This window comes from Thunnus maccoyii, chromosome 8 (genome assembly GCF_910596095.1).
Source record: "Thunnus maccoyii chromosome 8, fThuMac1.1, whole genome shotgun sequence".
Lineage (NCBI taxonomy): Eukaryota > Metazoa > Chordata > Actinopteri > Scombriformes > Scombridae > Thunnus > Thunnus maccoyii.
Window position 1 is genome coordinate 20,982,711 of NC_056540.1, and position 23,419 is coordinate 21,006,129.

General features: G+C 40.2%; 1 protein-coding gene across 1 annotated transcript in view; it reads right to left on the reverse strand.

The window, feature by feature from the left end:
- drp2 (dystrophin related protein 2) overlaps positions 1-23,419 on the reverse strand; it is a 100,083-nt gene that overhangs the window by 17,899 nt on the left and 58,765 nt on the right. Inside the window, exons 8-16 of the mRNA XM_042419487.1 lie at positions 19,101-19,179; positions 17,344-17,404; positions 14,526-14,587; positions 13,899-13,973; positions 10,511-10,712; positions 7,611-7,696; positions 4,638-4,795; positions 2,075-2,241; positions 138-249 (exon numbers count right to left, since the gene is read on the reverse strand). Of these exons, the coding sequence (XP_042275421.1) occupies positions 138-249; positions 2,075-2,241; positions 4,638-4,795; positions 7,611-7,696; positions 10,511-10,712; positions 13,899-13,973; positions 14,526-14,587; positions 17,344-17,404; positions 19,101-19,179 (1,002 nt within the window). The remainder of the gene's footprint in view (positions 1-137; positions 250-2,074; positions 2,242-4,637; positions 4,796-7,610; positions 7,697-10,510; positions 10,713-13,898; positions 13,974-14,525; positions 14,588-17,343; positions 17,405-19,100; positions 19,180-23,419) is intronic.

A 23,419-nucleotide genomic window follows, 5' to 3' on the forward strand; every position in this document is an offset into this window, starting at 1 on the left:
GTGGAGAGCCGCCTAATCTATATCTGGCAGAAGGAATCAGGAGATAGTGGTATTTTTCTTGAGTACAGCTGAGTTTTATACGTCCCTGGAGCCCTGAATTTGTATTCAGTTAGAGCGCTACATAATGTTTGTCTTACTGGGGTGTAATACTCCATGATGGGGTAGTGCAGCTTCTTTCCTTTGGTAGTGCGGCCGGTTAGAAAACATGTCTGGCAGATGTCCACATTGAACTGCTTCAGACTGCGATACCTGTCAAGATCAATAAAACAGAGAGGCTCTGCAAGAGAACCGGACAGAGTAGAGAGAGGAGTGTGTGTGTGTCTCTATGTGTGTGTGTGCGTGTGTGTGTGTGTGTATGTGTCAGATTTGATGTGTGTCTATGTATCTTTGTTCGTCTACATGCATGCTTTTTTCACACATCCCTTTCCTGCATACTAATAAAAAATGTATGGTGGTTAATTTTGGCTGTGTGCTTTCTGACCAAGGTATAGAGATAAGAGAAGGTGAATTCAATAAATTAATAAATAAATAATTCTGTTCAGTGCCAGATTTATCAAAGATTGAGAATATTTTCTAATAATGATAAGAATAGTATCTGCACACTTCCAACTGCACAATAACCATTTTTTGAGGAAAGCTTTCAGTGAGGGAGCTTCAAGCAGTCATACTTGAAGCTTGCCTCACTAAATGAATACTGCACAGACTGGTGTGTGCGGATGCTCCTCCAATTATTATATATAGTATCTTAGCTCCAGCATCTTCAACAAGCCTTTGTCTGCTGATACAGTATCTCTCTTCTCTATATATAAAGCAAGGAATCTCTGTCTCTCTGTCTGTCTGGATGTCTGTGTGTATGTTTGTCCCTCACATATCTCGAGAACTGTTCATCCAATCTACTTCATACCTGGCAGGTGGTTTGCTGGGGACACAAGGAAGTGCAGGGTTGATGTGTGAAGTTGTTTGGATGAGAGGTTTTCAAGAAATATATAAAAATACCTAATAAACAACATTGATTTGCTTCTTCTTCTGCTTGTAGAGTCAACGAGCAGAAATACAGACAGCGCTACTCTGCCATTGCAACCCACATTGTGGTCAGAGGTGGGATTACATCTGCAGTGTTAATGACTTAAAAAAGTTTGAGAGACTTAAGCTCTACTATTGAACTGTGTACTGTGAACGAAACTTGGCATGTTCAAGACTTAGTGCTGGATGTCTCAGGCACGTTCAGAAAAAAAAAACCTCATAAACAATACTGCTTCTGCTTCCTCTTCTGCATGTGAAGTCAACAAGTGGAAATATGGAGAGCACCACTCTGCCATTGCAACCCACATAAGAACTACCATAGAGAATGAATTTTAAAAAGTTTAGAGAGTTAAGCTTTATTCCCATTCCTCATGTGCAGGAACTTTGTATCTATGTTCAAGACTTGCTGGATGTCTCAGGCATGTTTTGAACGGGCACTACAGTTCATCTGATCATCTTCGGTTCAACTCAAAATTGTAGTCTCCAGATATTCTGCATGCGAGGCATTTAGGGGCCGGGTACTGTTCTCTCTAGGCATTGAGAAATCGGCCCATGCCAAACAGGCAGATTTTGAACGGGCACTGCACTAGTATAATGAAAACAGAAAATACCAGCTGGCTTCTCCATTTAAAGTTTAAATATTCCTGGGAGTAATATTCTTATTCATCTAGTTATTAACAAGCTGTAATTAAAGTGCAAAATACTTAAAGAAAATGTCTTTTGCATTCATAATACATACACTAGCAACAGCCCAGTCCTGGTTACACTTAAACATATTTACGTTAAACTTCACCATCACCTCTATTTTACATAATGCTGTAATCCATTCATTTTTACATTTTTATTCTTGACATGCTCTATTGTTTTGTGTGTGTGTGTGTGTGTTTGTAACTACATTCATTTTCATGTTCTTTGTTCTTTTCTGTTAATTTTATTTGATGTTGCATTAGCTTAATTCATCCACTGGGATCACTGAAGATTAATTTTATGTTAGCCATTTATGTACATAACATCTGCATGTGTGTCCATTTACCTACACAGGAATGCCTACCTGAAGCCCTTGATGGGACACTGTTTGCAGACGTAACATTTGGCCTGGTGCTTTGTTGACTCTGCAGCAGCCACACGATGGAGGACAGGCAGCCACACCATCGACTGAGGCTCCAGGCTCATCCACTCCAGGAAGTGAGGCACCTCAATGGCAGGTTTCCCTGGGGCCTGGACAAAGAAGGTGGGGGGAGGGGAGGGTAGGAAAAAAGTGCAGGAGACAGTAAACAACCCAAATATAGACCAAGAGAAGGCCAGGTACATAAAGTAATGAGAAGAGAGGGTGTGCTTCCTTTCCAAATGTGGTCTTGCAGTGAAAAAAGGAATCAAAGAGAATACAAACGATATGAGGGGGTGAAAGAAGATGTGCTACACTGTGATATCTTTTGCTTTTATGCAACATTTTAAACAATTATAAAGCTAAAACACAGCAGACATAAAGTAAATTATGTATTTGTGTTTATACTGTACTGTATGTCTGTGTTTGTGTGCCTGCACACAGTCTGCCTCTCCCTGAGATACCTCGTTGAGAATTCCAGAAAGTGGGATAAAAAGGAAGTCAACCTAATAAAAGAATGACTTGCCAAGCGCTGAAAATCCGTGATGTGCTAAATTCTCATTAAGTCTGCATCAGAGATGCATTAAGAGGTTGATTTCCCTGGGGCTTCCTCCACTGCCCAAGCAGAGTCGCATAATAAATGTGTATGTGTGTGTGTGTGTGTGTGTGTGTGTGCGCGCGCACGCTGATCGCACAGTCTGCAAGGTGTACAGAGGTGTAGAGTCTCCCGGGATGAAGAAGCTCCTCTTTGCGCAGCCAGCTTTGCTCCATGTGGGGGGTCAAATATCAGCCCCTCGCATACCGAACACCTGGAACTGGCACTGATTATTCAGAGCATGCTGCTATATCACAAAGCAGCACACTGAGCAGATGTTATGCTTTGGACATCGTTGGAAAAGTAGAGTGATAAACATTCAGTTGTCCATCAAAACTTTGATTTCTGCACCGTAGCTATGCAATATTCTCACAAGTATGAAAATGATCACTAAATGTGAACACTGTTAGCTAATTCTCAGAACTCCCTGTTGACTCTGACCTAATAACCTCACACATACAATAACACCTTCAGCAACATCATATTGCTCTGTATAATCGCCATAATCTGTCTTTCCGGTCTTAAGTCAAATTCATCTACTCTTCCACCAGCAGAGTCATATCCATGTGAGGTAGCAGCAAACGCTGTATCTACATCTCCACAATCTGTTGTCATTCATTTCTAAGCCAAATGATAAATGGGCAAATGGGTCACACCCCCAGTTTGCATTACATGGATATTTCATCTGCAACTAAATGCCCTGACATGGAGCAAATAGAGAAAGGAATTGATTTTAATCAGCCATAGCTGATACAGCAAGCATGGACCAGAATAGAGTGGGTATAATTAGGATCTGCCTCGAAAATGAGGGAATTAAAAGGCTTTGCATAGGCCACCTTCCAAAAAAGCTCTGTACCGCTTCTAACCACTCTGTAATTATGCGGTGTTCCAAAGTGAATGTCACAAGGTAAAGTTCTGTAACCTGCAGCAAACGTACAAGTTCAGACGCATTCAGAACCAGCAAAGTGAAATGAATTCATGCTTTGAACATGTCTCCTCATTAGCTACTGTGACTTTGCTTCATCATATCAATATCCCGATGGATAAGGTTCTATAAGCAACTTTCCCATTTAAACTTCTTAGGTTTGACCTACAGTCTCTGGTTGGGTAGTAACATCATGCATTATCTACAAGTGACTGTATTTTATGTGCATTAAAAGCAACGCAATGCAATATTAATGCGCTGTAATGTCTGCATCTTTGTAAGGCATCATTCTGAATACTTGGTGCTTCAAGAAGACTTCCTGAGAGGGTGCATTAAACTTCCTCTCCCTCTTAATGAAAGTCGGACTGTCAGTAAATCACAATGGGCTCCACATAGCTGGCAGCTTCCTGGTGTGACATCATCTTTTTTTCATACTTGGCTTTTGATGGAAAGCATCCAAAGGCTTGATTTTGCCATTCATCTTTAAAGTTACTGATTTAAAAATTCTGTTTCTGTATTTGAAATACTCTCTTGACAGCGATATGTTCTGTTTTGATTTTGTGGAGGTCACTCATCATTTTTCTGCATGCTAATTAATAGATTAGCAGGTTTGGGATACTGAAATAGTATGAATAAAGGGGTTTTCAAGGTCACCTTCAACTTTCTTATCATTTAAGCACTGAAACTAGCATCGACAACAACATAACTAGTCAGTAACTCACTTGTATCTGGAATAGATTAGCTAGTCTAACAGTGACTTTATGCCATTGATATAATAAATACACATAAAACTACATCAATGCCAGCATACAGTATATATCCAGTCAAATGGAGCAGGGTGGACTCACAATCTACTGCATATTGATGACTTGATATGTGCTTATTCTCTATAGTGTCTGTGTTCATGTGCGTGACAAACTGTACATGCACTGTTGCCTATCTGTGACTGTGTTTAGACATGACATACATGTGCCTCCCTCTGTCCTCACCATTCGGAAGCAGCTGCGGACACTAGGCTCCACATTGCTGCCCCCAAAAGCAGCGACTTCACCTAGCTGGCGGGGGATCTGGATGGCCTCATGGAGCAGCAGGCTGAGGTGACGCTGGTCTGTCAAACCTCCAGGACCAGCCACTTGACGGAATAAGTCTGCAACCACCAAGTACATACATGCAGGAATGTATCAATATTGCAGTAACTGATCAGATTTTACACCAGTGAGTGTTACAGTGCTCACTGCATCTGTATGCATGAAAAACAGTTATTTGTATGTGTATCATCATCATATATGTATTTTTCCTATATGTCTACATCTGTTGATTTAGGGCAATTATATTTATTGCTACATGTTCTGAACTTTTCAAAATGTAAATTAAGAATTTAATTCCAAAGACAAGCATTCACAATTTATAAAATATAGAACTTTGTCTAATAATAATACTATAACATTAGTATGAACATAAAAACTATATGCAGTCATGTTTACACCACCAATGACATGTCAGCACAAAAGCAACACATCTGTTTTTCATCTTTTTTTCATGATGAACCTCAAATTCAGGGCAACAAGTTTCCCAAACCTTGTTTTGTGGGATAAAACTCACTCAGTGAAATATAGACAGAGACAGAGTCGGTATTAATGGCCCGGTTGGTCTGCTTGGAGATGAAAGAGCTGCATAAGTGGAGTCTTGTCAGGTTTTGAATGAGGCCTTTACTCACTGTGACTCTGCCTGTCTCTGAAGAGATGAATGCTGACAGGCGTGTGAGGGTGCTGCACAATGCCAGTATAAGCATCCCATGTATCCCCCCTCTGTGTGTACTTATTCAACCATATGGGGTCAACACTTGACTTTAACACCTGCATGTTGAGCAGAATCCCCTATATAGTCCTCATAACCAACATGATTGACGTTTTTACATTTACAATGTTCACATTGAGCTGTTTGATAGAGATGAGTTTTGGACATGTTTTATGGAGACACTGCCACAGTATATAGGCCTATTACATCTGAAACACACAGCCTGCAAAGCTGTAGACATTGCAGTGAGATCATTGTATTCCTGGATTTGGATACACCAGCCACAAACTGCACAATCTGTCCCTTTATTACTAAGTTTGTTTGTGAAGCCCTTAATACGTTTTTAGTAATTACTATTTCGTATGAAACCACCTCTTTACTAAGTTGGGATTACATCACTCACACAGTTTTGGTAATAAAGCCCCAAGTAAAGTGTACATCAGTTTCTAAGTAAGCAACAATGAAAACATGGCTTCACTGGAGCATTGTGGGGCCAGTTAATGAAATGACCACCTTTAATTAATAAAGAAGAATACAGCCATATGCTAGCAGCTCTGTGAGGCTGCACTTGGTCAGCAGTGCTTTGAGCTAACGTGAGCATTCTAACATGCTGACAATGACAATGCTAAGATGTGGATGTTCAGCAGGTACAATCTTTACCTTATTCACCATCTTACTTTAGCATGCTAGCATGCCGACATTTGCTAATTAGCACTAAACACAAAGTACAGCTGAAGCTGGTGGGAGTGTCATAAGTTTTGCAGGTATTCTGCTGTAACCAAAGTATTTGGGTGGGAAAAAAATCACAATAATCTTTTCAACAGTTGTTGAGATATTTCAGTCAGTCAAAGCGGTGGACCGACCGACTGACCATCTGAGGTAATTCACTTTGTCCGATCTTCAAAGCTAATGTAAGACAAAACTAGCGGTGCAAATCCAGTGTACTACGTCATTTGACTAAATCAGTCTGGAAAACGACCATTAAGAATCAACAAAGCCATGCTGTAAGTTACTTCATCAACAACTATTTAAACATTGCAAATATACATATACAAAGTCGTACTCTGTAATTGTATGGACTGATTTCTCCCTCTTTCCTCCCTTTATATACTAAAAATGATTTTAGTGTGTAATTTAGGAAAACATTTTAAAACACCTGCCATGTTTTTTTCAATGTGAAAATTAGAAGCAGAGGCCAGTGCCAGCACAATAAGTGATGCATTTGTCCAATTAGGTGTGAAAGCATTCCATGTGCTTGTGCAGAGTAAAATGTTAAACAAAAGCAAGTAAAGTAAGACATAGTATCACAAACTTCTATCACCATATGGCAAAGTGATTATTTTTGAGATGACAAATAATGAAAAGCACATTCATTTTCTGAATCACAAGCCAAACAGTGACTGTGATGGAATAAACACCCACCATCTGTATCTCAAAGCAGGTTGATATAAATGCCTCACATTTATTTGCAAATATTATTCCAGTGACGTCTGGAGATGGCAAAAATGGGGAACAATCAGAGAAATGACAAACTGCTAAGGCCACCACATGTCTACCTAGACCAAGAAAAAGACAGCTGACTCACCTCAGAGACCATTCAATTCAAGGCAAATCTGGTCTATATCAGTCTTGAAGAGCAGACACAGATGGTGTGCCATACAAAAATAATCCTGTCATGGGTTCAGCAGTGTTGTCTCAGATCCTGAATCAACTACAAGCTGTTCTAGGCCCAACTATCGTCAGTTCAAATGCATTTTACTTATATTTCCAGAATGACTCATGAACTAGGATTACAATAGAACAATAAAAACATATCTCTGACTGGAGCAGCACACTAATAAAACATTACAGCATAATTTATAATCAAAAAAGAAGGAGGGGAGGGCCCCAGCTCTTTGCTAGTTGATTTGAGAACGATAAATGAGAGTGAGAGCCATAGAAAGAGAGTGTGCCTGAATGGTGTCTTTGGCAAGCAATCCTTTTAAGGCCCCTGGTATACTTTGTAGAAGTAAAAAAAGCTTTCTCCACTATGGCAGCAGAGTCATTTCCTCCATTAGACTAAGTGGATGTCTTTATGTAATATGGGCAATCAGGACCGTTATGTTTTGGCTCATTGTTTGCAGTTGAGGAGGTGCATTAGGCACATGAGCGAGCATCAGACTCACATTTGTACTTCTCCTGGACATCTGCGTTGCACAAGCTCACCAATCCCATCTTGAAGCTGAGCACACGCATTTTGCCGTTCCGAGCACTGAAGGAAGAAAAGAAAAGAGGAAAAAAAAAGAAATTCCAAGGTTATAGTTTTTGAACTGTGGATTATCTCAAATTGTAGTGTATTGTGTCTTTGTAATGTATTCATACGTTGGCTGAGCCCTGCTGGGAGGGACAAAATGTGGAGGAATTACGTGGGTCAAAGCAGTATAGTACAGGTCAGTGCAATAGTGTGAAATTGTATTAGAGCACATCTAGAGTAACTAAAGGCACTACAAGGACTTGATGAAGTGTTGTGTCCGTGGGTTCATGCCCAGAGGAGCAATAATAAACTCAAGTACACCACAATGTCACTTACAGACAAACATGCATGGATACTGTATAAACACACACATAAATTACACAAATATTCAGTGTTTGTGAGGATCAGAAGTGCTATCCCAGCTGAACAAATAGTCTGATCACTGGCCAATGGCAAGGTCAGTGAGATGGATGCTGTTGTGCCCTGACCTGAGCCTAAAAGGGCCACATTATTTTTTTTTTCTGCTTGAAAGAAAAAAGAGTGATATGGGGCAGATACACTAGAAAGGCTGGATTTGAGAGGCAAACACACCGCTGAAAATTTCACAGCTTCTGTGCCAATACAACCTGGAAGAATTAACTGCTGAGCTGAGCAGCATTGGCATAAGTCACAGGCTTATCAAATTAACATTTGAATCATTATCAAGAACATGACATTCATCAGAGAACGTCAGATCAATCAAGTATAAAATTGAATCAAAGAGTGAGTTCAATTTTCAGAGCTGGATGGTTCCTCAAATGTGTTCAAAAACAAAGTAGGGACACTACATTTTTAAATGGGTGAGGGGTGGGTCATACGTAACTTGAGGAAGTGAAACATCGCTTAGACCAGACTATTAGGTTGAGAAACTTGAAGTCACATGAAGAAACATGAGAGGTCATGAGGAAAGCATTACTGTTTTTCCCTCGATTATATTCAGAGCCGGAGAGCACAACTGGCTGTCAACACTCTCTGCTATGTACCTCATGCCATCTTCAATATTCACCCCAATGCTGTTCCCCAGGGGATAATGTCTCTCCTGCACACCCTGCTAGAGTGACACACCTCTGGAGGATTCACATAACACACACAATTATATATCCACATACACACACGCGGTGATATACTATGATGCACCAGCACAAACAAAAACAAACCCACATAAAAATGGAAACACACCTCATTCAGATTCACTGCTGATATTTATTGGAAAACAAAAAGCAATTACTGAAATTTATGCAGAGGGTAAAGTCTCTGATTGTCTCTCATTAGCAGCAAGTAGTTAGGAGCCACCAACCAAATTTACAGCGCTCACGGGGTTATTCCTGTATTTCTTTGTCTGTGCTCAGTGGATCCTCTTTGGAGATGACAAGAAATAGTCAATCAGGAGCTAAGATGGGGTGAATGTTAGTGTGAAAGAGGATTTGTTTCTACTGTGTCTCAGAGGGGATGATTGGCCCTCTGCCTGGACATTGTTACTGGAGCTTTAGCCATGCTGTGGCTCTTTATAGACATCTATACAACAAGACATTGAACCAGTTACATCAATCTGCAGACAGCCTATTGTCCAAGGACAGTGAGGATTTGTCTAAAATAGTGTTTATTGTAATTGTTTTTGGTGGCATGAGATTACAAATAGTGAATTCTTGTGCATCACTGTGCAGTGTGTGTCTGTGGATGTATATTTACCTAAAGCTCCATTACAATGTATTTTTGACACTAACATTGACTCAAATAACAGTAGGTAGTCAGAGTATCTTTGGTGTAGATATGCGGTTTGTTAAAACGTTAGCTGCTGCATCTTATAAAAGGCTTTATTAATAACCTTGTGCTCTAGAGCTCATTGACTAAAATGACTCATAGTACTGTGAATAGGTACAGTTCTTAGCAGTGCTGAACCCACTGAGAATTAATACCCAACACTGCAGCACTTGATTCAACACCGTCACAATATGCTTCACATACCATGGCAACTCAAGTGACGCACACATCTCTGGCACTTAAAGGTACCTGAAGAGTTTTTACTTTGAACAAACACTGTTCAATTTATGTTCAACATTGCGCACTTAAAAACATTATGTGTGTTAAATGGTGTAATTCTTGTAACTTTGTGAGACATTAATCACGTCGTGTTTTTTGTAATATGTATATTTTCATTTTCGTGCCCTTTGTAAAATGTTCACTTTGAGAAAATGAAGACTGTGATAATTAGCCATGTGACTCAAATGTATTTATCACACTTGTGAGTACTCAGCAGTTGTACTGAGTGAACCTGAAGAAGCTACAGGCGAAACACGTTGTTCGCTCTTAATATCACAGTAAAGTCATTACAGTGTGCGGTGGATAATTTTGATTTTCACATTATGTGTGCCTTTTGGGTCAAACAAACTCATTAAACACATTTCCTTCCACCATTTTGTTTTGTTTGCTTTTGAAACCTGCATTGTTTGCATTGATCAAAATTAGAACCCACAGCTTCCTCGGGACAGTTCATGAGTTCATGTAAAGGTAGGTATATTGCACTTATATCATATATTCGTCAGCCCTTATACCTATTAATATACATACATTAATTAATGCTTGACACTGACATGAAATCTCCTGTGCTGTCCCTATGGGTGACTTACGCCATCCAGGGCTGTGATATATCATATAATAGTCTTGGATGTAAGGTTTCCTATTGATCAAAAATCACGTCATCATGTTTTTAATGCCTATAGACTGTAATAAATTACTTTCAGTTATATTTCTCACTGCTTTCAAGATAGAAACATCTCACCCCAGCTTACCCACCTGTCGTAGACGTTGAGCAACCAGTTGAGACACATGTCAACGCAAAGTGGAATGTTGACGAGGATGGACCGCTCCTCCTCCAGCCTCTCGTACAGAGCCGTCAGGCCATGGATCACCTCTACCACATCCATCACGTGCTCCCCCTGCTGGAGCTCCTGCTCCCGAAACACCTCCCCGAGGCTGCTCAGTGCCACTAAATCCACTAAAGACAGACACATAAAAACTACACGTGACTTGGACATGATCATACATATGCATTAGGAAATACAGATCCGTGGGAAAAACAGAGACATCTCTATTCAGCGGTGATCTATGAAATGTAATTATTTTTGTGCCTTTTGAGGACAGATAATGATGACAAGTTATTTTAATTCTGACACTTTTATTATGGCTACATGGTCTTTTAATAGTAACCTGACATATACCATAAAAAGAGAGATGCATTTACACATGTATACACCCACAGTATGTTCCTACATACATGACTGCACATTCTTTCTCTAACACAAACACACAGAGAGCAGGATCATCATCCTCACCTCAGCAAATGAGAGCATGGGTGACAGCCGTGCTTATTCACCCTTTTTGCCCACTTAAGCCCTGCCAGATGTTTCAAGAGCAGTGACACAAATTTGATTTTGCTCTTCTAAACTAATTTGATGGCCCATCCCTAGGAGTGGGGCTAAAAGGGTGTCCGTTGATGCCAGGTATAATTGGATAGCATGATAATGCAGTAGAAGAGAGACGAGATAACAGGAGTATTCTCAGGGTTGGGAGAGAATCGCCGAAAAATGTATTTCTGATGGGCTCTTATACAGCACTGCTCAGTCATTCACAAAGTGTGCAGAGAGAAAGAGTGAGAATTCTGCAGTTATCAAGGCAGCCTGCCAATTAAATTCTGTAGCGATATCAACTAGTAGACCAGAGGAGGGTGAGATAAGAGAGCGGACAAGAAAAAAGAAAGAGGAAGAGCCACTGAAAGGGATTTTTTACAGTGGTCCAGGCATGCTGAGTTTTTATTACAGCAACCCGGGACATGGAGGGGAGAGAAAGTGGAAGGAAGGTTGCAGAGAGAGGAGGAAAGGGAGTGAACATGAATAAGGAAAAGTGTGAAATTGGCCATTTGTGGTGGCAAATATGGGCTGATCTGGAGTTGCTAGGAGCACTGCAGGTCATGTATGAGATGGATGAGACCAAGGGAGGCGAGCACAAGAAAAGGCGAGAAAGAAAGGCCAGGTTTGAGGTAGTGAGAAACTGAGAGAGCAGGCAGGAAAACTGCTTCTCTTACAGTCAGAAACAAGTGAGAGTGAGATTGTCTGGCCCATGAGCTGTGACCCTGAAGGGGCACACATTCAAGCTTCAACCATGCGGAAAAAAACTAATTGTCTTCTCTTTTGTAAGTCAAATGGACCAATTAATAGTTCTAATTACCTAGCACGCCAGCGATCCTGGCACTGATGAAAACGAGGAGGGAATCCAGAGGTTCAGTGGTTCTAGTTGTAGGTGTCTGAGCCATGGAGCAAGTAGAGCAGCTGCACTCCCACTATTAAACTTGGGGGAGCAAACGTATGCTTTTGCATCCCCACTTTTTGATTATACAACATTGCTATTCTAGCATTTGAGCTAGTTTGGTTCAATTAAATAGTTACATCTGGCTGTTTCATATGTAGTATATGAATTTAAAAATTACATTTGTCGCATCCCTTCCTTACCTAGTCTCTTACAGCTGGATAACTACATAAGATACGTTAACTATGTTACTGCATTCTGAATATCTGAATGGTCGGTTTTCAATCATCGTACCGCTTTCAGACAAGTCAAGATCGATGTTAGATAGTCACTCTGACTTTGGTGGTGCAAGTTAAAAATGAAACATCAAAGTTTGTTGATTTTTTTCAAACTGCCCAGCAAGAAGGTGAGACATGATGATGCAAGCACTGGAACAGATAGATTAGATAGCTTGTTGGATGTCAAACATGGATGTATTATAAGAGCTGGATACCAGGCCAAAAATGGCGCCCATTCAGTTCAATAAGAATTGCTTGGCTGGCGCATACGCCAAAAAAGGTTTCTAGCTTCTGGGTTTGCTTTTGCGTTGTGCAGTCCACTGAATATGCTCAGTAGTGTTTCCCTCACTGGCCCCGCCCGTGAGCTCCTGCATGGCCTGTAGACTTTACATTGTGCTGACATCACAGATTTTTTATTTTTAAGTCGCTTTTCTCGACTTGAGGAAAGTTTTACAAATATAAAACGTCCATGGATCAAAAATTCATAATAGAAAGAGTCATAATTGACCTTGTTTGCAGTTCTAGGTGTACTGTCAACAGTTTTATGGATGTCTCTTTTACAATGGTGGTCTATTGCGAAAATGCCTTTTGGGCCACAGGGGGATTTTTTGCTGCAATACCGTGAGCCAAAAGGCTGCAAGGCACAAAGCTACAAGGCTGAGCAACAGAGCCCGAACCAGCTCTTATGATACATCTATGATGTCAAAGCTAAGACAACCATCCAAGTCTGTTGGCTAGTGTGTCATTGGAATAGCTAGCTAGCTAACATTAACTAGCTAAACAGCTTGGCTGAGCCAGGTGAAATGTCGTAGGTCAGGGTGTGGTGTGCAAGGATATGAATAGAGCTCTCTATAGTTCTCTCTCTCTCTATCCCTCTCTCTCTCACACACTCACACACACACACACACACACACACACACACACACACACACCACTCTCTCTCTCTCTCTCTCTCTCTCTCTCTCACTCTCTCTCTCTGTCTTCTCCACTCTCCCTCCCTTCTTCACATGAGTAACCTAAGTTCATTTTTCAAACAATTTTAGTGTTTTCATAAGTGTGTTGCTCTCCTTAATGTAGAATGATGTGACAGTGCAGACTCAGGGAGGACAGAAAGAGACCTAACATTCTAATATATAGTGCAATAAAAAGTGAGCGTTAAAGTGAAAGAGCAGCTTTATTGGTCATGATTAAAGGCTCTATATTGCAGGAAATGGCACTTTCAGGTGTTAATTAAATGAAAATTGTCCTGCCATACCTCCCCTTGCCTGTCACTAATCTTGCACCCCCACTTTTAACTGTAATGAAGCACCCATAGTTCCAGTGGCTCTTGAGTTTATCAATACGTTTGATTGCTGCATTTTAAAGTCAACCATAAAAGATTGCGGAGAACATTTTCAACTGTCTCTCTAAGTAGTGTGGAGAGGAGCTATGATTCCTTCGACAACTGGATAAAGAAATGTGCCAGAGCTGATCGTTATATCTCATTCGAAGAGGAGAGCTTGTCATAGTGGATTACTGATGGTGCAGGATAACAGTATATCACTTAACCAGCCATTGCAGCGCCGCAGACAGAAATACCATCCATGAAATACTGAACGTACATCTCAAAGTCTTCTGAACTCGCCGCAGCTTCATAGCTGTTCTGTATGCTGAGAACTTGATGTTGTTCAGATCCGCTAATGGAGAGAGAGAGACAGAGAGAGATAGAAAGAGATTAGAGTAAATGAAAAGAGGAGAGAAAACAAACCCACCCTGCACCACTCCATCCTCTCATTGAGGAATTAGACATCACTATCTCTCCCCCTGTTTATCACACCATTGCAGCCAGTCATTAGCAGTATACTCTATTGCTATTATTATCTACATATGTACGTGTCTGTGCACATGCATGTGTGTCTCTGGCAGAGCATGTGCATGCAACAGCACGCCTATCTCCCCTGCAAGCTCCCTGTGTCAGATCAGATTAACAGTAAAACTCATGATGTCGTTTAATCACAATTAATTAAAGGCTAAGCAAAAAGCAATCACAGCGCTGGCAAATTGGGCCTTGTAGGTTAATGACAGTAGCAATGTAGTCCCTAAGGTGTTTGAAATACAGGGCCCTTAATGAGCTGTGTGACAGGGCCTTCAAAGCAGACGCCCAGTGGTGCTGGTGCTGCTGTAGCCCAGAGGGGGTCCTAGGCGAATAAGCACGACTCGGAGAGTGTTTTAATTGTCTTCTTACTCACCCAGTGCTTGGTACAGTTCTGTCATCTTTGGATGGTCCCAGCACGTTGTCTGGGCCTGATGGCTGGGAGAAAACAGAAATGTGAAACAAAGGCAAGGAGAATTCGTGGGAGATATACATTTTCAGGCCAAAAAGATCAAGGTAAAATGGAGTACAAATGAGTCGAGGGAGCAGAGACAGGCAGGTGTGGCAGACGGTAAAAGGACTGAGATCAGAGGGTAGTGAGTGTAAAAAATGAGAGAGCAGGAAGGGGTGACCATTGTTTACAAGAGATTTCAGGCCATAAGGAGAAGACACACGTCAAACATGGTAAAAGAATTCATGTTCAGGCATCAAAGTTTTGTTACTCTGCTGGATATATACTGCTAGTAACTTAAAAGTCTTCACATGAACAGTACAAGAAATGTACACACACCAAAAACATACAGTAACACCACCTTCCTCTCCCATGGCTGGTTCTATGAGCATGTTCAGCATTAACCCTTACTGTTCAGATCAGAGTTGACCCATTTTTACTTTAAGAACAGTAAAAACAACATAAACACTATTCTTTTAGCCTGAAAATGTATGATTTTTCCTAAAGTGACCTAGAATACACAAAAATGGAAATATTTTAACTTTTTCAAAATGTTTGTGCAGCTGATATACATTTCTATACATGTAGTGTGTTCTGGGTTACATGTGACCCATATTTAAATCATAATTCAAAAATCACCTTTCAGAAATACATTCTTCACATTCAATAAAATTAATTGAAATCATGATGGCTGTTATGTTCTCCTGTTTTAGGTAACATGGGACAATAATATAATGTGAATCCCCACTGGTGCAGTAATACAGCCCACAAAGAATTGACTAGCTGACTAAAACAAGACCCACGAGGCTCTTTTGCAAATGATTAAGAAAATAAATACCGATAAACTGTAGAGGAACAAACTGTACACTTAATAATACCATCCTCTAGGCATGCACACACCTACACACACAAAGTTACAACTCATTGATAAAAGCAGCAGCACTCTAAAGGTGAAATGGTATTGATGAGGTAAATAGATAAACAGATGAGTGCTCAGGCAAATAGGGCTCACGGTAGCTCAATATTCAAGTTCCTCTCTGAATCATATATTATTTATCTGCTCTCTAATGGTAACTCTGTACAAATGTTTGGACAAAGGAAAGCTTTTTTTTATGTAAAACCCCTTGAATATATAAATTATATTGCACTTAGAGGGAAGACAGTGATGGTTTCTACTACCACTCTCTGCTACTGATGTTGCTTGTACAAATGGCCTATTAACTCACAATGAAACAGCCAAACCAGTTTCCCTACACATCCTTGTTGTCAGAGGAGCTTCCTCATTTCCCTAAAACAATTAACTTTTCTGGAATAGATGGTATTTAAAGAGGAAGAATTACAGAAAACAGCAATTGACCAGACTTGGGTTGGATTTTGTAGTTGGTAATGTCATTTAACTGCTGTCAAAGCATGAAAGTGGTAGCCTTTTCCTGACAGCTGAAACACCTCAGATTTCAGCAATGCAAAAGTCTGGTGCTGTGCTCACTGATGGCTTTTTTTTCCCGGTTAGAAAAACCACCAAGCCAATCAGAACTTTGTAAGCCGGATAAAGAATGAAGACTCTAGGCAGAAATATTATCTGCCAGTTCTTGCAACTCAATTTCAGTTCACTGAGACACACATCCAGTTGTTGAGGAAGAGCAATCAAGCTCAGATTCACAGAACTTCTTTTCACCTACTGGATCAATGGGAGTGGAGGAAATGGTCAAAAATAGATGGTGGTGCAGAGGGAATAGGTGCTGATTGGCCAAAAGTTCTGTGAATCTGCACTTGATTGCTCTTCCTCCACGACTGGATGTGTGTCTCAGTGAACTGAAATTTAATTGCAAGAGCTGAATGGGGAAGTATACAGAGAGTTGGATTTTCAGTGAGGATCAAATACAGTTTCAGAGCAACTGAATTCAATGTCATAATATTACATTCACTTTCAAGTTTATTGGATCCAAAGTAATAAATTCGATTTCAAATTATGCAATTCAGATTCAGTTTTTCAATGCAATTATAAATTCAAGTTGAGTAAATCAAATTCAGATTCAGTTTCGAGTGACACATATTTCTTTGAGTCCGATTAATAGGCTATGAAACTGCCACACCTCACTCAGCACAATTCAACCAAGCAGTTTTGAACTGACCCCCCCACACTGGAAAATATAAAGGAGGGAGCAGGGCCGGGAATACTGCCAGCCAATCACAGTAGTCGTTTTTTGAATAATGCTACAAACCATAGACATATACACATATTACCACCATATTGGTCCAGTCTAGTCACCCCTCTGAATGCATAAATGTAATAATAAAAAGTAGTAATAATAAAAGTCACATTGCTTAGTGATCAGCATATTAAATTAAACATGTTCATAACGTATAACGTTCATACGTTTTGTTAAGTATTGTGAAATAACTGCTCTCCCATGAAAATATTCCCTGTGCCTTGGTTTTGGCATTTCTTTCTTTAGAACATTAAAATGCTGCACAGAAGTCTGGTATTCTCTACTGTAGAGAGCGACCGATATCTATGCTCAAAACAGTCTGTTTCACTATGTAAAGGTTAGTTTGGAGCAGTGGAAACCAAATAAATATTGGTCAAAAACTGTAACTAATGTGCTTCATGGACATACAGGAGTTGTACCAATTTGTCACAAAAATAACAAAATATCCTCTCTTTAAACCAGCTTCCTTACCTGCCACAGAAAAAGTACATATATTCCCTCAATGCAGACACTGACCCTGAAGTTGCACTTACTTGATGTAGTAGGGCACTTTGTTCGGGGAAATAGCACGCTCCCATGGTATCTGCACTGAACCTGTGCGAACACACAGAGACGAAATCTATTTCAAAACAGGCATGTCATGCATGAAAAGCCATTGTGCACAATGTTCCTGACAGCAGACAGAATATCCATTCAGACCTTAAAAGAGCTGCTCTGGTGTACAACAGGTGCAGTAAAGCCAAAAAGAAAAGTCTATTGTGTTGGGTTTCCACAGAGTGTTGGTTTGTTTGGCGCGGTGTGATAGAATATGGGAGGTAGAGGAGACGGTGAGACAGGGTGACCGTGGCGTTTTAACCGGCCTCCAAACTGAACCACAGGGGGTTCAGCTGAGGATCAGAGAGGATGGACTGCACTGGAAGAAGCAAGAGGAAGACAATACGGACAGACACACACTGATACAAAGGCAGACACACAAGCTTACACACACACACACTGTGTCATTGTCCATAAATGTATTATGACACAGCACAATGCAGGCTTATGTGCTGTTGCTCTGCATATGTGAAAAATAGGCTACCAATGGACAGCTATTTATGTGCATGCACAAACAATCTGATGTCATCACAAGGAGGAAGTAGAGGTAACTTTACAAATGAAGCATTCAGACCAGGCTGAAGCCCTGGCTTTTGACTTGCAAGGACTATAGAAATCTGACATCATAACAGTATAAAAATAACAGAAAATCACAAAAAGAATGATATGTCCCCTTTATGTAAAACTAAAGAGGTATTTTCAGCAAAATGTACAATATGACAAGGGGCCTGAACTAGACCTTGCTTTTTTGTGAGGGGTCATGAGCCAAGGATCTTATTTAAGAAGTAACTAGTAATTATACCTGTCAAATAAATGTATAGTGGAGTAAAAAGTGCAATAACTCCTACTAAAATGTTGTGCAGAAGAAATATAAAGTCACAGAAAATGGAAATATTCAAGTAAAGTACAAGTACCTCTAAATTGTCCTAAAGTACAGTGCTAATTGAGTGAATGTACTCAATTACATTCCACTACAGCACAAATCTGTATACCTATGTACACTAAGCACCATATGCACTATACCATATGTACTATGTGTTATACTGAAAAACACATTGAAATAAAAAATGCATAAAAAAATAAACACACAGACGCAAAACCAGACGTTCCTGCAGGGTGCAGTGGGCTGAGCTGGCAATGGCATGGTGCTATATAAGCCCCAGTGTGGCATTTCTGAGCGAGCGTGACAGCAGTAAAACTGGAAGGGGTTGGTGAGGACAACAGAGACACACAAGCACACACCACTTGAGATACACTCCCACAGAGAGCACGGCCACGCACAGCTTTTCCACTTCTTCATCAGTTCAAACTAGGCAAAGTAAATCACATTTTTCGGCCCCCCTGCTAGCCTTTGAAGAGCAGCAGGTAAAGGAAGAGACAGAATCCAAATATGTATCTCTGTTCAAATGAGAGCAATGACTGTTGTGATGAGCATCACTAGGGATGCTTATCTCCACAGTGTGCTGGAACTGATGAAGACAGACAAACAAAGCCTGCCGGCTCCACCTCTAACCCAAATACACACACAAACACACACACACACAGGCCGTGTCTTATAGCCTTATCACAATCACAACTGCAATACACCTGACCTTCTTTTCATCTCCCCACACTCTGAGACAGTGCCCTGGCACAGCATGGCACAGATTGGTGCGACATGAAGCACCAACTTCAAATAACAGAGGAGGACTCTTACTAGAAAGGAAGTGCTGCGATCCGGGGCCAAAGTCTCTATGTGCATCCTGGAGCTGCTTCAGCCTCTCCTCTATGGAACCCTAAGGACACACAAATAAACACACACACATATGCAGAGTTAAATCAAAGGGAATCGTGCTGTTCATCCCTCTTCATCACAAATCCCCACAATAGAAATGCAAGCACACAGACCACCTGCTTTTCCTCCATTAGTTAACTGTGGAATATAAATTATGTCTTTTTCCCTCTGTTGCCCCTCTTGAAGGACTCTGAAAGCCTTTGAAGAGCAGCAGGTAGGAAATGAAGACAGAGATTACAAAATAATATATTTTGTGGAAACGAGGACAACGATTCCTAGTTGCAGTGTCAGCGTGCAATAGAGCTGGTGGAGGAGAAGATGAAATGAAACAGGAGGGGGGAGGGAGGAGTGTGTGAGCTTCACATGTGTTGCGTCAATAACCATGGAGACTGAGTTGACAAAATTAAGTTTGCCATTGCCTTTGTAAAAGCATTTCACATCAGTTATGTTTCCCATAAAATGGGATTTAGTCTGCCTAATCCTGGTTTATTTGAAATGTATTGGATTGGGCACATGAATCATTGTCAGCTGGATGTTGAAACGCATCCTCAAACAATGGGAGGAAAAATCCACTCGAAGTGAGGTACTTTTGGAGAGAAAGAGAAAAGAGACAGAGTGATGGGCCTTTAAACTTCAAAGAAAAGCAAAGTAATGTGTAAAGTTAGATATATTAAGTTAGCGTTTCTCACTGTGCACACGTCATTGCTCCCTCGCCAGAAAACAATATGATCTTGAAAGTGATTTAAATTGGTTTGGACTAATATTGAAAATTGTCAACACACCATGGAGATGCTACTGCCAACCATGGGGTGTCGTACAATCTATTTGCTGTACAGGCAATTTGGGCTGCCATAAGGAAGACAAATGACTAAATTATCCATGATCAACAAATATTAGAAAATCAAATTTGGAAATACATTTTCGCTGGTGTCAGAGCAGCCATCAACAGGGCACAGGATGTTGCAGGGATTTAGGATTTATCATTTTAATTAAGAGAGAAATTGGCCAAACAGATAGAGGCAAAGAGAAAGGTTTTTCCTTTCTGCTTGATTTCACTGAAAGATACCAAGATGCCAGGTGGGTGCATCTTATTGCTTTGAAATTAATTAGAGTGATTGAGTAGAGATAGCAGATCGACCAGGGCGTAAAGCAGCTAGAAGAATGCCGAAATACACAGAAAAAGGTGTTTAGATTCGCTGTTTGCGACACCTGTTCCTTCTTATATCACTCAAGCTTTACTGATATCCCTGAAACTCTGAGAACAATTCAGCATCTGAGAGATTAATATGTGCTGGTGACTATGGATACTAAAAGCCTTTTTAACAATGTTGATCCTCAGGGGGGATTAGAGGCTCTCACTTACTTCCTGAATCAAAGACCAGAGGACACACTACCTTGCACACAGTGCATCAAAGATTTAGCAGAAATTGTCCTGTAAAAGAACTTTTTCATGAAGACTCTTTTTACCTCCAACGCAAAGGGACATCAATAGAGAGCTAGCTGAGTCCCAATTTCTCCCCTTTCCTTGTAGCTCTTTTTTGAAAAAGAATGGGTAATGAGTCCCAACAATCCTTTCCTAAAATACATGGCACGGTGGCAACAATTTGTAGGGGATGTCTCCTTGATATTTCAGGCTCCAGAAAGTGTGTTATTGAGATTTTATGCATATCTGCATGTTTTTAAAAGCCATTTAAACTTCATTTGAATAAAAAACTTTCAGACATTTTAATTGAAACAGAGGGCAGATAGGCTACTGATGTGCCTAAAAATAAGACTGGCAGATGTTCCTATTATATGCGTGCTTATCCCATCCCACACAGTGGAAAAATGTCAGTATAGTTGCATTTGTATAGGATATAAGTGCCTCATATGTTTCTGAACAAAGAGCACTTGAACTTCATCGGTTTGGTCAAACAAGTGTCCTAAAATGGATCAACAGAGCTAGAAATAATATGAGAACCATACACGAGAAAAGTGTCTTTTAAAAATCATCTAAACTCTTCAATTTACTGCTACCTACAATATTCCAACCTAAGCCAAGACCTGGAGAAAATCTTCAAAAAGCACTGGTGTGTGACTCTGCCTTGCTGTGATTTGTTGCAGTAAACAATCCAATAGGTTTCACTTGGAGGACAAAGGCTCAAGTTGAAGCAATTGACTTTATTTGCTTCACTCAGAGCTCAGAGCACAGAAAAACACTGGCTAACAAATCCCATATAACAAATAACAAACACACAACTAGTCTATGCTGATCTGCTCTGCTTCTGTTCTGTTCTTGAACTGTTTCATTCGGGCCCACAGAGGCAATATGAAAGAGTATGCAAAAGGGGATACTGGAAATTCATTTTTAAAAGAATTTTTGAAGGGATGTTAAAATCATCATGTTCAAAAGAGAGAGAGACAGAGGAGGAGAAGCTGCAGTGGCAATTAAAACATCATCATAAGGCTGCGAACGACAGGCTGTGGAGAAGTTGTCATGAAGGTTATCTAATGGGAACAGGGTGTTCTCACATGAGGTGTAGTGAAGGCTGAATGAGTTCTGTTGTGCTCATATGAGCACTACACAGGGTGATGATGCAGAATGCAGCCTAAGCCTGAAAGTTGCCCACTGTAGAGTTACAGTAGCCTAATGCTCACTGGATAATGCATCCATACATTCAGCTAAGCATCGAGGGGAGGGCAAGTGCAGTTCATTGAATCCAAAGCACTTTATTCTTGAAAATTTTAAAAGGCTTTAAGAGTAAGTGCTTTGGATTCATTGAAGAATTCACCTCTTCATGTAAGTGCACAGGCTCATATCTTGATTCTTTTTTTTTTTTTAAACATTTATTTATCTACTCTGCTGTATTTCACCTTCCAATTCACAACATGCAAAAACAACAAACACTGTGGGTACATTCCAATTCCCTAATTTGATCATTCCTCGTTCCTCAATCCTCACTTGACCTGAAAGTTATTCCTATCGCCATCATGAAGGCCGTCCCAAAGCATTTATTTCTGCTCTGAGGAGCGAGGAATGAGGAGCAAGGATCTCTGAGGAGCTGTGAGCGAGGATACATGAGACTAGCCTTCGCAGAAATCTTTTACCGGCTGACATGCCCCCTTATTGGAAAGCAGTTATTGATTGGATGCTGTCAATAGATACAGATGCCAATAATTAATGAATAATAAAGCTCATTCTGCCAGTAGAAATGGTTCATGTGCCTCTGAGCAGGACAGAGTACACAGTATAAATGCAGACTGCAGGTTTTTATTCATGTGCAGGTGTTTATTAAACAGGTAACCGGCTGCAGAGAGAGAACGCTGTTGCTCTGGCAGTGATAACTGTACATCTTATTAATATTAGGACAGCGCACATGTGCACAGACACAAACTCCATCAAAAGTTTCTACAGCTGTTAAAGCTGACTGACAGTTGATTCAGCTGTGATCAGCTCCCGCTGCCCTCAGAAACAGACGTCGCTTCAGATGATGCTTCATGGGAAAGGACGTTGCATTTCTCTAAAAATATATATCCTCATTACCTCTCTCCTCGCATCTTTTCATGCATCTTTAGTGTGAGGGAATAAGATGCAAGGAAAAGACGCAAGTGAGGGAAACGTGGATACAATTGAAGGGAATTGGGATGTGTCCCATGCCTGTGCAATGATACATATAAACCGTTAAAATTCAAACCAATAGTTATACTATAGTTATAAAGAGTAAACATCCTTTAAATGTTATTCTCATCTCCCTAAACTGAATTCATTAAAAAGATAGTGAGCTCAACACATCGCAGGAAAGATGTGCTACAGAAAAACAAAAGCGGTTAGACAACAGGTTCATACAGAGACTGGTGTGTAAAGGTTGTTGGAATGAATATTAATTACACTGAGAATGCTATTATGTTATTTAATTCAACACTTGCTGCAGCTGCTTCACAGTAAACACCTTCCAATCAAGGAATATTGAGAATGTCTATTACTGTGAAGCTGCTACAGTTTAGTCAGATTTTAAAGTACAATATGGAAGTTGATCTTAAAAGTTTTTATTTATTTTTTTTTTTAAAACTCCTGGTTTTACATGTTTTAGCCCATTTTTACTTCACGTCACAACTAACCGAATCATGCTTGTTACAGACATTTGGATATATTGTAACAATCATTCCAGGCATCTATTGTTTCCATTCATTTTATTTCCATTCACTATGATAAATAGAAATAAAATCACATAAGCAAGAGTCTGTTAATTGATTTTCATACA